Source organism: Natator depressus, chromosome 2 (assembly GCF_965152275.1).
Source record: "Natator depressus isolate rNatDep1 chromosome 2, rNatDep2.hap1, whole genome shotgun sequence".
In the NCBI taxonomy this organism is placed as follows: Eukaryota; Metazoa; Chordata; order Testudines; family Cheloniidae; genus Natator; species Natator depressus.
In genome coordinates this window covers 97,549,816-97,566,644 of record NC_134235.1, presented here as the reverse complement: position 1 = coordinate 97,566,644, position 16,829 = coordinate 97,549,816, and the positions used below count along the sequence as shown (strand labels likewise).

The 16,829-nt window shown below is 44.1% G+C and overlaps 1 protein-coding gene across 1 annotated transcript in view; it reads left to right on the top strand.

The window, feature by feature from the left end:
• Window positions 1–3,901: 3,901 nt before the first annotated feature.
• The window catches only part of LOC141982528 (lysine--tRNA ligase-like), a 35,641-nt gene continuing 22,713 nt past the window's right edge, over window positions 3,902–16,829 (top strand). Inside the window, exons 1-3 of the mRNA XM_074944721.1 lie at window positions 3,902–3,985; window positions 9,816–9,891; window positions 16,355–16,520. Of these exons, the coding sequence (XP_074800822.1) occupies window positions 3,948–3,985; window positions 9,816–9,891; window positions 16,355–16,520 (280 nt within the window). The 5' untranslated portion in view covers window positions 3,902–3,947. The remainder of the gene's footprint in view (window positions 3,986–9,815; window positions 9,892–16,354; window positions 16,521–16,829) is intronic.

The window sequence follows — 16,829 nt, the reverse complement described above, 5'->3', positions numbered from 1 at the left end:
AAAAGCGTGCTGGCGCAGTTTACTGACTCAATTAGACCTCAGCTAAACCAATATTCCCATTGTTATTACTGCTTGCTGTGTGCTCCACAATATCTGTCAGAGTAAGGAGGAAACATTTATGGCAGAGTGGGAGGTTGAGGCAAATCACCTGGCCCCTGATTACACGTAGCCAGACACTACAACAATTAGAGCATAGCAGGGCGCACTGCGCATCAAAGAAGCTTTGAAGACCAGTTTCATGACTGGCCAGGCTACGGTGTGACAGTTCTGATTTGTTTCTCCTTGATTGGAACCCCCCCCCGGTTCACTCTACTTCTCTGTAAGCAAACTGACCTCCCCCCCCCCCCTTCGATCACCACTTGCAGAGGGAATAAAGTCGTTGTTTCAAATTCATGCATTCTTTATTAATTCATCACACAAATAGGGGGATAACTGCCAAGGTCGTCTGGAAGGGGAGGGGGGGGGGAGGAGGGAAGCACCGGGTGGGGTGGGGTGGGGTGGTGGAGGGAGGAAGGAAGCACAAGGGCACACTGAACTTCAAAACTTATTGAATGCCAGCCTTCTGTTGCTTGGGCAGTCCTTTGGGGTGGAGTGGTTGGGTGTCTGGAGCCACACCCCCCACATTCTGGGGCATCTGGGTGAGGAGGCTATGCAACCTGGGGAGGAGGGCTACAGAACAGGGGCTGCAGGGGCTGTGCTCCTGCTGCCTTTCCTACAGCTCAACCATATGCCAGAGTAGCCTCAGCATTGCCACCTCTCCTCTCTCACATCCCTTCTGCCCTCGCGTTCATTTTGTGCTTTCCTAGACTGACATTGCTTGCCTTCACGCATTTTGCTGAGCTCTTTCAGTGCGGGAGGACTGCTTGAGCTCAGAACATTTCAGCGTGAGTGTGGTTTTTTTCACCATCTTATCTGCAGTAGCCTCTGGGATGGAGGTGATAGGGGGAGCGCTGAAACATTTGCAGCTGCAGGAGGGGAAAAAAAGGGAGAGTAGTATTTTAAAAAGACACATTTTAGAGAACAATGGGTAGACTCTTTCACAGTGAACCAAGCTGTTAACATTACATAATACATGTGCTTTCAGTACAAGGTTGCATTTTGCCATTTATGTCGAGGGCCTGCCGGTATGGTGTGAGAGATCACACACGCAGGGCTGGGCAGCAGAATTCAGCTTGCAGCCATAGTCTTTTTGCGTCTTTAACCTTCATAACATGTGGGAATGGTTTCAAACAGCAGCACCCTCATTTCCCATACGAAGCACCCATTGGGTTGGGCATTTAAAAGGAAGGGCTGATGTTTTCGGGCTCACGTGCAGCAGAAACCCAACTAAACCAACCCCACACACCCAATTCTCTGGGATGATCGTTTCACTCTTCTTCTCCCCCCCCCCCCCCCCCCGACCGCGTGGCTAAGAGCGGGGTTGATTTCTTTTCAGCCACAGGCAAACAGCCCAGCAGGAACACTCATCTCTGAATGTCCCCTTAATAAAATTCCCCTATTTCAACCAGGTGACCGTGAATGATATCACTCTCCTGACGATAAGACAGAGAGATAAAGAACGGTTGTTGCTTGAATGCCAGCAAACACCAGGACCATAAGCCGCCATGCTTTGTTATGCAATGACAACTGGCCTGCCGTGGTAAAGTATCCTACCATGGAGGAAGCAATAAAGCTGCCCTCCCCAGAAACCTTTTGCAAAGGCTTTGGGAATACCTCCAGGACCGCTTCATTGAGATGTCCCTGGAGGATTTCTCCTCCATCCCCAGACACGTTAACAGACTTTTCCAGTAGCTGTACTGGCCATGAATGCATCCCAAGTCTATAGGGAAAATTAATCATTAAACACACTTGCTTTTAAACCATGTATTATATTTACAAAGGTACGCTCACCAGAGGTGCCTTCTCTGCCTTCAAGGTCCGGGTTGGGAGGGTATTGGCTCCAGGGTGATAAACAGTTCCTGGCTGACAGGGAGAACAGTTTCATCTTCTTCCTTGTCCCCTAAATCCTCATCCCTGTTGTGTTAGACTCCCCCCTTTTTAGGAGTCCATGTACAGGGGTGGGGCAGTGGTAGGGGCACCCCCTAGAATTGCATGCAGCTCGTCATAGAAGCGTCTGGGGCTCTGACACAGAGAGGCCATTTGCCTCTTGGGTTTTTTGATAGGCTTGCCTGAGCTCCTTAATTTTCACACGGCACTGCTGCCAGTCCCTGTTATAGCCTCATGCCTTTGGAGATTCCTCCCCCCCCCCCCCAATATTTTGGCATTTCGTCTTTTGGAACAGAGTTCTGATAGCACGGATTCATCTCCCTATACAGTGATCAGATCCAGTACCTCCTGTTTGGTCCATGCTGGAGCTCTTTTGCAATTCTGGAACTCCATGGTCACCTCTGCTGATGAGATCTGCATGGTCATGCCATGCAGGCCAAACAGGAAATGAAATTTAAAAGTCCCTGGGGCTTTTCCTGTCTACCTGGCTAGTGCATCTGAGTTGAGAGTGCTGTCCAGAGCAGTCACAATAGAGCACTCTGGGATAGCTTCCGGAGGCCAATACTGTCGAAGTGCCTCCACACTACTCCAAATTCGACCTGGTGAGGTCTATTTCAGTGCTAATGCCCTCGTCGGGGAGGAGTACAGAAATCAATTTAAAGAGCCCTTTAAGTAAACAAATGGCTTTGTCGTGTGGATGGGTGCAGGGTTAAATCGATCTAACGCTGCTAAATTCGACCTAAACTCGTACTGTAGATGGGCGGTGAGTTATATACACTCGTGGTGCCCGGGCTCCAGCAATATTCAGGGCCTGGGAGCCCAGCTCCACCAGCATTTGGGGCCGGGTCTCTCCCCAGGCCCTGCCTGCTGCCTCCCCGCACCTCCCCTGAGTGTTCCCCTGGCCCCCACTTGCTGCCCCCACTTGCCTCCCCGGGCCTCGGAACCTGCAGCTCATGCTGACTCTGCTCCCCCAGCTCCCCTCATCAACTGCTGCCACAGGGTCCTAGTACCCCCCCCCATTCAGTAATGGCAGGGCAGGCTGCCCTTCCTCCCTAGCCCTGAGCCTCTCCAACACCCCAGACAGAGCCCTCATCAACCCTGCACCCTAATCCTCTGCCCCAGCCCTGAGCCCCTTCCCACACCCCAAACCTCTCATCCACAGCCCTCACCCCGCACCCCTCCTGCCCTCAAACTCCCTCCCAGATCCTGCCCCCTCCCTCTGCACCCCCTCCCTCCTAGAGCCTGCACCCTTCACCCCCTCCTGCCCCATCCCAGAGCCTGCACCCCTCCTGCACCCTAATCCACAGCCCAAGGCCTGTACCCCAGACCTCCTCGCCCCACCCAAACTCCCTCCCAGAGCCTTAAGCAGGTGGGGGCGGAGTTTGGGGGGGGGCTGGGTTCTGGGTACCACCAAAATTTCTACAAACCTGCCACCCATGAGTGTAGACCAGGGCTAAGAGTCAGTGTAAACAATAATTCCTGTAAGCATTTAACAATGGGAAGTATGTTTCTTCCTACTCCTCTGAGCTGAATACGTAAAAAAAAAAAAAACAAAACTGGCACTGTGACACCACACTGTATTGAATTAAAGGAATTGGACTCTTTTCTGGTAAATGGGTGGTGGCTGCAAGTCTTTAGATAACAGTGTTTATATTTGGATAGGGAAAGTGAAAGAGGAGATATGTTAAACTTTAGTCATTTGGACCCCAATTAAAAATCCCCTTATATATTATCCCCTCATTTTCAATTCGTTAATCTTTATAGGTGCCCATTTAATGTCTTAAAAAAACAAGAGCAGTCACAAATCTAGGGTAGAGCATGAAGTTTAACTTTCACTTTCTAAATTTCTGACACTCACATGACTACCTTCAAGTGTCCATATAAAGCTAAGTGAAAGAACAGATCAAACATTCCATGCTGTAACTTATGCTGTAACTTCATCTGCTCTCAGCTTTGCAAAGATGACAGATCCAGGAAAGATTTCAGCTGTCTCTTCAGGGTAAGTCATTGTTGCCAAACAGGCCATCATTATGAGAAGTGTTGTGAAAAAATTGAAATTCAATTTTTTTTAAATATTCCAGTTCTAATTTACGTATTGTTTGCAAACTAATTGTCAGTTCATTAACATATAAAGCACTCTAATAAATGCTATGTGCAATTATGATTACACTTAATGTTTTGTCGTTGCCTTCTCTCAATTTAATATTTTGTCTTGCGATATATTGCATGAGGAGTTCCAGTAGTATCCGTTATGGGATTGCGAGCTGGAAAAGAGAAAATCTTTCTCTTTAATTTTGCCAGTAGAAAATGTAGTAAATACTGTTGTTTTTTTCCCCCCACACCTTGATATTTTCAACTACTCTGGAAAGAAAATACATGTTTTGAGACGAATGGGCCATTTCTTGCTTTAGTGTGGGGGATAGGTATCATTCAGCTCTACTTACTGTATTTCTATGATTCGTGGTCACCTCTTTTTGTGATGCAACACATTAATTGCTATGGCTATCCGTATTTCTATTTTAAACTTCTTTCTCTTGAGGTAAGAATAGAATCTGTCTACTGACTTTCAGGGATGAATTACAGGCAATTCTGCAATTTTACATAATGTCATGGAATGAGTCACCCAACTGCCGACTGGAGTGAAAGTCAGTCGCTGGAAGATTTCCCCATTATAGGGCCAGGACTCTGTAATAATCAAAGTAGTGATGACTCCAAAGAAGCCATCCCAAGTTTTACACAGGGCCAGTCCATGAAGGAATAGACCAATGTGGGAAATAGTTTCAAGCTGGTACAGTAACTCCTCACTTAATACTGTAGTTATGTTCCTGAAAAATGTGACTTTAAGCGAATCCAATTTCCCCATAAGAATTAATGTAAATAGGAGAGGTTAGGTTCCAGGGAAATTTTTTTCACCAGACAAACTATATTTTTGATACACACACACACACACACACACACACACACACACACACACACACACACACACAGTATAAGTTTTAAACAAACAATTTAATGCTGGCACACAGCGACGAAGATGGTGAAGCTTAGTTGAGGTGGTGAAGTCAGAGGATGGGATATTTCCCAACGGATGCCTTACTGCTAAATGATGAACTAGCATTTGGCTGAGCCCTCAAGGGTTAACCCATTGTTGTTAATGTAGCCTCATACTCTGCAAGGCAGCATGAATGGAGGGAGGGGAGACAGCATGGCAGACGGAGAAACACACCCTGTGTGTGGGGGAGAGATGCGCATTGCCCCTTTAAGTGTGCTGACCCAACTCTAAGTACATTGCCTTTAAAAAGATCAGGACGTTGAGACAGCAGCTGTGGTCTCTCTGTCCTGTCCCCACCCTGCCCTATATGGAGAAGGGATAAGCGCGGGGCAGGAGTAGGGGAGAGGGGGACACCCTGACATTAGCCCCCCACTTCCCCCCTCCCCTGCACAGCAAGCAGAAGGCTCTGGAGAGCAGCTCCAAAGCAGGAGGCAGGAGCAGCACATGGCAGTGGGGGGAGGGACAGCTGAACTGCTGGCAATTGATAGCTTGCTGGGTGGCTGCCGCACAGGAAACTTAGGGGAGCGGGGAGCTGATGTGGGGGGGGGGCGGGGGCTGTTGGTCCACCCTGGTTCCAAGCCCCCACCAGCTAGCTGCAACGGGCTGCTCTTCCTGCAAGCAGTGGACAAAGCTGGCGGCTGCCAAAGACTTATAAGGGAGCATTGCACAACTTTAAACAAGCATGTTCCCTCATTGATCAGCAATGTAACAAGGTTAACCGGGACGACTTTAAGTGAGGAGTTTCAGAGTAACAGCCATGTTAGTCTGTATTTGCAAAAAGAACAGGAGGACTTGTGGCACCTTAGAGACTAACAAATTTATTTGCGCATAAGCTTTCTTGAGCTACAGCTCACTTCATCGGATGCAAGTGAGGAGTTACTGTACCTAACAATGTCAGGTGTGTCCAGTGAAGCAGCTTCTTCTTTCCCCTAATAGTACATCTTAGTGTATTAAAAGGTCCTTTCAGATACACCAGTAAAAATATCAACGGTTTGCCCAAATCAGCTGGTTTGATTACTAGCATAAGTATGGAAGTATAACAATTTTAGATGGAACCCATTATTCCAGTTTTATGTCACAGAGTAAAAAAAAAATAAAACTTGTATATGCTGAAGGAAGAACTATAATTTTGTTATAATACTCCTTTTTGTAAAGGTTAGCTGGGCTACAAGTAGTTAACTTTTGGATGGAAGATGTTTCTGGTTTAGGAAGACTGAGAAAACAAATCCGCAGAGATTTTTCATCTGTTTTTCCTTTGCCATAATTTTGGGATAAAGCGCCTGTGTATGCAATACTGTAACATAGTGTGAAGACACTAAACAGTTAGAAAACAATTTCAGAGGCCAAAGGTGCAATTCACAGGGATGATACAACATCACCTGTAGTAATGCATTTTTGAAGAGAGTAGAACAACATCCAATTTCAGATATTCGGTTTTATGGTTGTGAATCCTAAGGGTGGCAATGGACACAAATACTTCAAGCAGTTTTGGATTGGTTTTTTTTTTTTTTTTTTTTTTTTTTTTTTTTTTTTTACAATATTTGATTTCTAGAGGAATCATCAAAGACAAGGAAACTTTCCATTCCTGGTGAAGGAATGAATTTAGAACAGTGTCCAAGATTATCTCTTGGCAGATAAGAATGTGTCCATTCCTTACATGTAACCTGTTGGTTCTGGGCAGCAGTGCATGCGTGCAGGATGTTGTGTACATTCATTGGATTGTGAAGAAATCAGAGTTTTATATGCTTGCTTTAGAAATTTCTTCCCCATTTATCTGATTTCTAGTTATGGGTCTCTTTTGTGGTAGCTATTAAGAATTCTCAGGGCCAGATCCTCAGCTGATGTCAATCAACATAACTCCATCAAAATTGTTGGAGATTCAACTGGTATAAATTAGTATATATCTAACCAACATAGCTCCATTGATTAGGTGATCTACAGAAGCTGAGAATCTGGCCCCTATATACCAGTGGCTAATAATAGGTCATTGCTCCAAAACCACAGCAAAGACTTGATGTTGTCACTTATCACAAATAGTTCCTCAGGGGTATAGGATGTTGATGGGGGGCAGTGATCAAATGTTTCTCTAGCCTCTCTGCATTCCTGTTCTGAGGCGTTCCTCATCTTCCACTTGATCACGTTGTCATAGGTCTTTGCCACCCCAGCTCTCTCTCGATTTTAGAGTAAATCAGCGTTTTTCCTTTGAGGTCAGTGCCTGAAGAGAATTGTCCTGAATGAAGCAGGTTCTCCAGGATCACTGGCATTTTTTGTAACTCTGTAGCCTGCCACGGTGGTATTTTGGGGTAAGGGATTTTCAGAGGCAAAGCTCTTTCTGGACTTCTGCCTCTTGGGTGGTGGAATGTGACCATGCAGTGGATGTCTTAGGTCGTCACCTATTTTTTTGTGTGTGGTTTTTATTGATGGTATGCTGTCTCACTGATGATACAGTCCCAGTGAGGCAGTCCACTGACAGTGTGGGAGTCCATTTCATAGTCCCTGTGATGGTCCTACAGGGTTGAGTTTAATATCAATTTTCTCTGCATGGCTTCTTTAAGCAGAAAACTTAAAGTAAATCCACTTTAGTTTCAGATGCAAAGAATACTCCAACATAATAGCTCTGAAAATCCACTACTCTGAAATCAAACATAATAGCACCATCTAGCTGTTATGTAGTGCTATTATGTTGGAGTATTCTTTGCGTCTGAAACTAAAGTGGATTTACCCTTCAGTTTTCTATTCACGGTCAAACTGCTTCAAGGATCCAATAAGGCTGCTGATGTGAAGAGGCTGTCTGTGGTTGAGACACTGCAGAGTTTTGAGCCGACGTTAGTGCCATAGGTAGCTGATTTATTTTCAGTGCAGGCAGAAATTTGCAGTTGATATTTATGGAAATTCTGCTTTGAGTCCTGCAGGACAAGACAGCCCTGGCAATAGTGGCTGGCAATCAGTTGGGGATGAATCCTCCAGAAAACTCAACACTTAAAACTTTTTAGATGATCAACCCACTAGTTGATCATTAGTGAACGGAACTGGATGATGCAACCTGGAGTCACCTGCAAATCCACTAGCCCTGACCAGGGCCAGATCCATCCCTGCACAGGCACCAGTGCAATGGACCGTGCTACTGTAACTTGCACCCCTTTTGCAAAGGCCCTCGTGGGGCTTTGTAGGGACATAGACTTGCCAGTGGAACAGATCTTCCCCAGCAACACCTTCCCACCCCCAGTCTGCCTTCTCCACCTGTACCCTGCACCTGCTGTGCCCAGCCTATACTCAGGTTTGGAATAGAGCTGACAGTGCTAGTAGAGCTTTCTGTGCCAGGGGTATTGCCCAAAGGTGGGGGCCTTACACCTGCCCTAGGTTCCCTTTGTGCTAGCCTCGCTGGAGTAAAAGGGCCACAGGGCAAGGATAAATCAGGGCCCATTTTGTATTAATAATTTTTAAACATTAACGAGCCTGAATCCTCAGGTTTGATAAGAGCAGCCCAGCTCCCACTGACTCCTGGCTCTCAGGATCAGGCCCATTGTTACTAAACATCATGACTGATCTTTCTCTACAACCTTTCATCAGTGGACCCCAAAGACGTGAACAAACCACATCTGCAGGAACTGAATTTCAGATCCCAATGACATGCTGCCAGTTCTGTGGGAAGGCAGCCATTATACAGTGAACAACAACATTTAAAACACCCCCCATTTCCTCCTACTCGCAGGAAAAAACAACCAACAGTTAGGACATAAATGCTTGGCCAGGATAAATAACGTTTTTTTCCACTTGAAACTTCAGGAGAAATTTAAGTGAATGGAATGTAACTATCTGATCTGAATTTGGCCAGAACCTGCCTGGAGTTAACACCCTAATTTCTATAGCAGTTGCCATTGGATCTTTAATGACCACAAAGGGCAGGACCTCAGATTTGTCTGAAATATATCACCCCTAGTTGCATACTAGGGCATTGGTTCACTTGCTATGTAGTCTTTGTGTAGCCACTCAGATATCTAGCATCATCTGTAACACATTTGATTAAATCCCCTCAATATGACTAAAAACAAAAGCTTGATTTTAAGTCACACTATTACATTAAGATTTCATATATAAAAAGCTTCACTTGTTACAAATGACTAGATATTTAAAATATTTTCATCTTACTTAATATAATGAATGTAGTAGTCCATACTTCAACTTTTTGGTTCACTTCTTGCATTTCATTAGGCTTGGGCAATGGTAATTTGCTTTTGTTTACAGTCCTATTCTTTTCAGTTTCACTTTGATCCTCATGAACAATGCTGCTGTGTTTGACCCTAAATAAAATACACGTATTTTTCTCACTGTTGCCAGCTCTCATGATAAAAATCATGAGGCTTTATTCTTCATAAAGCCTCAGCTTCTGGAGTCAGGTGATTATCTAAGACTCTCAGCTTCAATTTAAACAAAAGCACATTTCTAACCCTCACTGTTGTAGAGGAAAGCTTGCAAGCATGAAACATAAATGCTCAAAACCAAGAAGGCAAATAAAAACTCCAAATTTATTGTTTTTTAAATCTTATGAGTTTTTGGAGCCTGAATCATGATTTTTGAAAGCTTGGGGTTGGCACTGCTGTTTCATTGATATAAAGAAATCGGGGGTGGAATTCATTCATATTAAGGTTTGTAACCAAGCTCCTTTAAAAACATATTTAGATTTTTTGGGGAAGGTGCAGCATATTGGGCCTACAAGAACTGGCAGTGTCCTCTGAAAGTTCAGTGTGAATTCACTGTGGAGATTCTTCTTTTGCAGGGATTTTCAAACAACTAAGCCCAAGACTGTGTCTGACCAGGGAAAAGGAGAACCTGAAGAGGAATATGGACCCCAGGTGAGTATTCCCTGCTGAGCTATAACTGACTATAAGCAGGACTGGACTTAAACTGTTTTGAATCTTTTGAGATGTGCTGCTAATGGCCATTCAAAGAAGATTTTGTCTATTGCTCCTGGGGGAATTGTGCCACTGCATAATGCAGAATTAATGTTCTGCACAGACTTTAATTTTTCCTGCAGAATTGGTGCTGCTGGCTGCTGCTAGGGGCTGCTGGACCTAGCAGAACCCAGCCCTGCTTGGTCACATGTGCAACCAGGCCCTCTCTCTGCATGGTAGCTGCCAGAACCAGTGAGCTGTGTCCCACGGGGAGAGGCAGCAACACCTGGGAGCAGCAGGGAGGGGGCTGCTGCTTTCTGGGAGGGGAGACTGAGGGTGGGGAGGACAGCTGGGAGGGGGTGTGATTCAAGCTATTCTGTGGGTGACCAAAACTTTAAATTGTGGTCCTCTCCTCTCCTCTCCCTCCCCTTCCCCCCCCACCCCCTGCTTTCAGGAGGTATAGGTCATCTGCCCAGTGGGACAATAATGAAGCTGCGCAGAGCCTGCAACTGGGCTCTGAGTGGGAGGGGATGTGGGTATCTGGCCCTGTGGCTGGGCTCTGGGTGTGTGTGTGTGCAGGTGTCTGGTGTGGCGGGGACCCATGCAGCCCTCTCCAGCACACCCGAATACCCTCTTGCTGCGTGTGCACACACGTGCGCACATACACACACCCATCCAGCACTCCTGGCAGAATCCTTTATTTGGAAACTCGAAATATGGTAAACCCTACGGGGGTATGGCAAAAAAAGGAGAATTGACTAAAAGACCAGGGGGGCAGAGTTCCCCCCCCCAAGATGTGCCCAGCTGGCACACGTGACACAGCCAGCCTGAGCCGCCCAACAAAAGCATAACCGAGAAACAGGAACGAGGTAGTCATAGGCATTTCTTTAACACTCTACTCCTGGGACACACTCTTTCACTGTCTGTATTGTTACAGACATATTTGCTGACAGGTATTTTTAAATTACCAAAATAATTGAAACTGGTGTGATTATATTGTGGTGTTTTGACACACAAAATATGCAAAATTTTTAATTTTGGGGAATTCTACCCCAAAGAGTCTATACACAATTGGACTGGTATAATTACAATTCAAAATCAGTTTAGTTAAACTGGTACAAACCCCTGTGTGGACATCCTTGAATCCATGTAATCATGGTTTACTTACCCCCTCCCCGGTCTGTGAAGTGACAGGTAAATTATGGTACCATATAAAAACTCATTTCACTATTAAAACAAACAATATGACGCAGAGGCAACTTTTGATATTCATTGTGTTTTAATTGAATCTCACAAGATGTTTATCTCTATCTCTATTATATTAACATGAGAATTGGTCAAACTCACCACAGCACCAACTCTGACTCCTGTTCCTACTTGTTCCGCTGTCTTGGTACAAAGCAGGAAGAAAGCTGGTTACCCTGAGACCACTACTAATTTGTTTCAAATAGATTCTATAGTCCACTACCAATTCACCTTAACTTTAGGTACCCATATTTGAAAATGTTGGCCAACATTTTATATAGTAAAGTTGATTATATGTAACCCACACACTTTCTGGGTGTGGTTCTCGGTTTCATCTAGTGGCACCAAGACCACTTAGAGAGAGTTAAATGAGTCTGCTCTATAGCCTTAGCAAACAGCCAGTTGGCTTTTAGCTCATGCGGTAGAAGCTCATGCACTAAGCTCCAGAGGTCCCCAGTTCGATCCCACCTGCTGATGACCAGGGTCTGTCAGCATTTCATATACACATTATTATAAGCCGCTATACAAATTGTAGCATAGCAAGGCAATGGAGGTAGTAGCACTGAGACATACAGCTTCACTTTTCTAATGATGAGACTCCACATCCATGAAGAGAACAAGTCCTGAATACTCTGTTCCTTAATTAGCCTCCAATAGTATTAAATGTAATCTTGAATACATCACTTTCAGTTTAGCTGTGAAGTGTTCTCAAAGGTTGGGGTGCAGGAGGAAGCTAAGAAGGGAGGGGAAGCCAGTTTTTCCACCCCAGCATATGGGTACCTGTGGAAGAAGTGATAGTACAAGCGATTACTCAGTAGTTACATTAGAAAGAAACACCCTTGGTTCATTCAATAAAGCCAGCTGCCTTGCAGAGGTGAAGGAATTAGTAACGTCACAAGGTAGAATATTGCTGCTCATGAGCAATATGTGGAGATAATGAGCAGATCTGTATGTCTCAAAATATATTCTTTGGTCCTCTTTTCCTCCCCCCTTGATTGTATATTGGCTTCAAAAGGACAGAGTAGTTGGTGGAATATTAGCTCAGAGTTCTTATTCATATGTTACAGAAGGTATTTGTGTCCCATTGTGATTGACTCTGCTATGGTGGCCATCCTATTCTGATGTTTGCCTTTTAGCTCTTCAACACTTCAGCTGTTTGGAACAGATGATAGAACAAATATATATGTATTTTTTTGTTCAAATGAAAAATTTTTTTCCATTGATGCAGAATAGATATCCATCTCCAACTATTTCAGATTTCCCCATGTATCCTTGTGAATTATTTGGAATTCATGCCAATTAGTGCTCAGGCTAGTTAGAACTCTACCAGAAGGTGAATACAGCCCAATGTACAATAACCATGAGGGATATAATAAGATTTACACCTGAATTACATCAACAAAATGTACTGTTGCATGGTGAATGGTTTTTTGGTTGAAGAACAAGGGATATAGCTGTGTTAGAACAATCTGTAAGAATCTACTCAGCAGTTGAGGCCCATTGCTCAAGCTTGATATTATAGCTCCACTTTAATCCAAAATGGCATCTGTGTGGCCTCATAGATGTTTGCAACCTCCTCCTATGGAAGTGAGTCCTCACTCCCCAAGAACAACATATGGCTCTTCATTTTTATAGAGGCTAGCCTAGAACAAAGCAGTGTTTTTTTTTGTTGGTTTGTTTTTTAAATCATCAATGCCTTTGAGACCAAGGCTGGATTTTATAGTAACATAACTGAAGTTAATGGCCAAAGCTGATTTACCGTGGTCAGTTGCTCAGCTGACTTTGCAGTTTGAACATAGTGGGTGTGTTGATTTTTTGGATTGTAGAAGAGTTTAGAATCATGAACGGGAGTTAAATTAAAATCTTAACCACTACATAAAAGCACTGTGAAGAGCAGCTACTCCCCATTATCTTTTATTGGACTAACTTCTGTCGGTGAGAGAGACAAGCTTTTCAGGTGATACTGGGTTCCTCTCTCTGTAAGCTCAAACTTTTGTCTCAAACAGAAGTTAGTCAAATAAAATATTAACTCACCTACCTTGTGTCTCTAATAGCCTGGGACCAACATGGCTACAACAACACTGCATACTCCCTGTTATGTTGTTTTTTTTAACTAGTTTTTAGGAAAGGCATGGAGTTTCAAAAGTAAAACCTTCAAAAGGGCTCTATCCTTTCCTTTGAATCCCACTGCCGTTTAATAGATTGTTCAGTGTTCCTTACTGCCAAACAGATGGCTGATGTCACAGGAGACATTTAAGCAGCAACTCTCAGGTAAATTCAAACAGTAGGCCAGCTGAGTGATTGCAATTATCCTAGTATTTTGAGTTTAACATGTGAAGTCCCTCTTTGTGGAGGCCTTAATAATAAAGGGTTTCGCTTCCATTTCCACTGCTGTAGATTCTTAGCAAATTAGCAACCGATTGTGTAAACTGCAATCTTGTGATTCCACATATGATTTATAGCCGGGCATCAAGTCAATAGCCATCAAAGGGGAAAGTTTAATCCAGCCTATAAATCAATTCCAAAGTCCTCTGTTGAAGCAAAACAGTCTGTTCTTTATTCTGATGAACTGCAGATGTATGCTAGCTCAGGCATATTACAGGAGTGGGAGCCTGGTAATTGTTGAAAATATGGAAAAACAGCATGCTAAAAGGGTAATCCTGTGTATTTCTAAACTCAAAATAGTATGCTCATCTATGTGTATATAAAACACAGAAACCAACTTCAGACATCTGATCTCTCTCTCTCTCTCTCTCTCTTAAACCAGATCCTTGACAGATTTAAATCAGTGTTGCTCCATTGATTTACACCAGCTGAGAATTTGGCCTTTTATTACTAAAATAAGTAAGAAGCAGGAATAGGCTATAACATACATGTTTAATAATGATGATCAAAGGATAGATACCTACCAGAGGAAAGCGATTCCATGATGCAGCTTGCTTAAGAGACCAGTAGATGGCAATATCCCTTATCTTTATCAGAATTAGAAATACCTTGAATCAGTATATGCCAAGGAGTTTCTCAGTGGTATGGAGACCCTATTATCTAGCAATTTGTGTCTCCAAATATTGTCTCACTTCAAATTCCAGTTAGCATGAGGATAGAGAAGCAGGGTGGATAGATCTAGACAGAATGTCAAGATAAATTATTCAGTTGCTCCCAAACTGAAACTACCATTTAAGAAACTATGAGCCAGATTCTCAGCTGGTGTAAATTGACATAACTCAGTTGAGGTCAATGTCTGTGCCTGTATTAGAACAAATGGCTTGCCGCACCCCCTAGTGTTAAGTTTGCCAAGATTAGCTCCTTACAGCTTCTGAAATGTTTGTAGTTTGTCATATGAGAAGCGGTCATTTTTAGGACCCAGAATTATTTCTGATTGTGCTGCTTTGGAAACCACTATGTAAACTGGGACTGGCCACGGAATCATCTAGTGTAAGCCCCTGAATCAGAAAGAAGTGGAGTTAACACATTGCTATCATCCTTCTTGTTTGGTATTCGATCAAGGAGGGTGAGGCTGATGGCTAAAAGTTCCTGTTTTTGGTAACATATGCAGGAGGAAGGCATGTGGTGACCAGTTCTCCTTGTTGCCATATAATTCTCAATTTCATGTAACAGGTTTTATTATTTGTTTGTGTTACAGTAGCACTGACAGGCCTCAGTCAGGGATTGGAGCCCCATTGTTTTGGGCCCTGTGTGTGCGCGCGCACACACAATAAAAGACCATCCCTGCCCCAAAGAGCTTACCCTTCTTTTCGCATGTCAAGCTTTAGTTGACGAAAAAAAATTGCTCCTTGTTTACCTGCTTTTGAATATTGCTGATTGTTGGGTAGGTTCTCTTAAGAATTTCTGATTTGGAGAAAGTTTGGCTTAAGTGATTCACCCAGAATCACACAGGAACTTTGTGGCAGAGGCAGGGATAGAATCCAACCCTCCAGGGCAGCATTCAACTGCCTTAACCATGAGACTGTCCTTTCTCTTTCACTAAACACCTTCCAACGTCCGCAACAAATGAGACATGGATCCTACAGTCAGCCTTCTTCACTATCCATTCTTGATTTCATTTCCTGATTCAACCAGGCACCATCTACTCTGGCTCCCTCATCAGTTCTGTCATGTCTCACATCTTTCCAACTGGTTCTGAGTCTCTGGCCTAGTCTATACTAGGTGAGTAGGTCGGCGTAACTACCTCGCTCAGGGGTGTGAAAAATCCATAGCCCTGAGTGGCAAAATTAAGCTAGCCTATGTCCCTGTGTAGACAGTGCTAGGTTGATGGAAGAATCCTCCCAATGCCATAGGTAGTGTTTAAACTGAAATGCTGTGCGGCGCTGCTGTAGCATTTTAAGTTTAGACAAGCCAGTCTCTCCTCCCCCCCCAGCTCCCTATCCCCATCTGCACTTTCCTCCCTGCAGGTTCAGCTTTTCTCCCCTGTGTAATCAACTCTGATGGCTTCCTCCTCTATGCTGCCTGAGCCATGTAGGGGGGTCACTGAGAGCACAGGAGAGACAGGTTCCTTGTTCTCCGTTCCGGTGTCTGGGACTGGAGATGCAGCACAGCCCACGGCAGCCCAGAGCTGCAAGTTCAGAGGAAGTCCTGCTCCGTGCCAGGCTGCAGCATGCCCAGTGTAGACCGCATCGGCAGGGAATTGTAGCTGCTAAAATCTAAGCAGCATGCACAAACGGCAATATTTTTCAAGGGCTTATAACTTGGCCACACTCTGGCAGATTTTTGTGGGGATGGCAAATAGCACATACCTGACACACAGGCCTCCCGCAGCCAGATTTCTAGTTCCCTGCTCCCAAGCATGGGGGTACTATAGCTTTTCAAAGAAAAGCTCATCTGAATTTTTTAACATGTTTTAGCCAAACAACATCTAGCCTTGTTCTCAGAAACAGCCAAACCATTTTGGCTGAAAATCTTTAAAAAAACAATTCAGCCTGAGGCAGACACTTGGCACGGGAAAACTGCAGCCCGAACAGTTAACGTGTGGCAAAGTTATAAGCAACTGAAAACCAGGTCTTATAATGAGAAGTATCATGGAACTTTAATAATAGGAGGTGCTACCAGCCCCCCTCATAATAATAGTGCATATTGCAGCACATAATATAAAGTTATACTATTGACACTGGACTATAGATCATTTGTAAGTCCTTCACTCTGCTCCAAATCTTCATTGCAGCAATACCATCTGATTCGAAGTGGTTTTGTCCAGCAGCTGAAAGAAAAAGGGGAACAGCCTTACCCACACAAATTCCATGCAGATACTACACTTGCTGAATTCCTTGCCCAATTCAGCTACCTCGGAAATGGAGAGCAACTTCCTGACAAACACTTATCTCTGGCAGGTTAGTACATGACAGGGTAGTAATTTCTAATTGCTCCCAAAGCCCCCATTTTATTTATTAGTTGTTCATATGGAAGGGTGAGTTGCAGTAGAGCATACATTTGAATGAGGTCCAATTACTTGGTCATATTGTGTGTCTTTTCAGATTATGTACTACTATGCAACAAAAGTAAAACAAAATGTCGTCTGCTCTGATTTCGGAGAGGACCACATGCTTTTTACTCTGTTTCTCTAATGCTAATGTCCATTAAGCTATCTGGTTCTGGGCATCAAGCAGTCTCTGAGATAGCTTGGACTTAGCCTGTAAAAT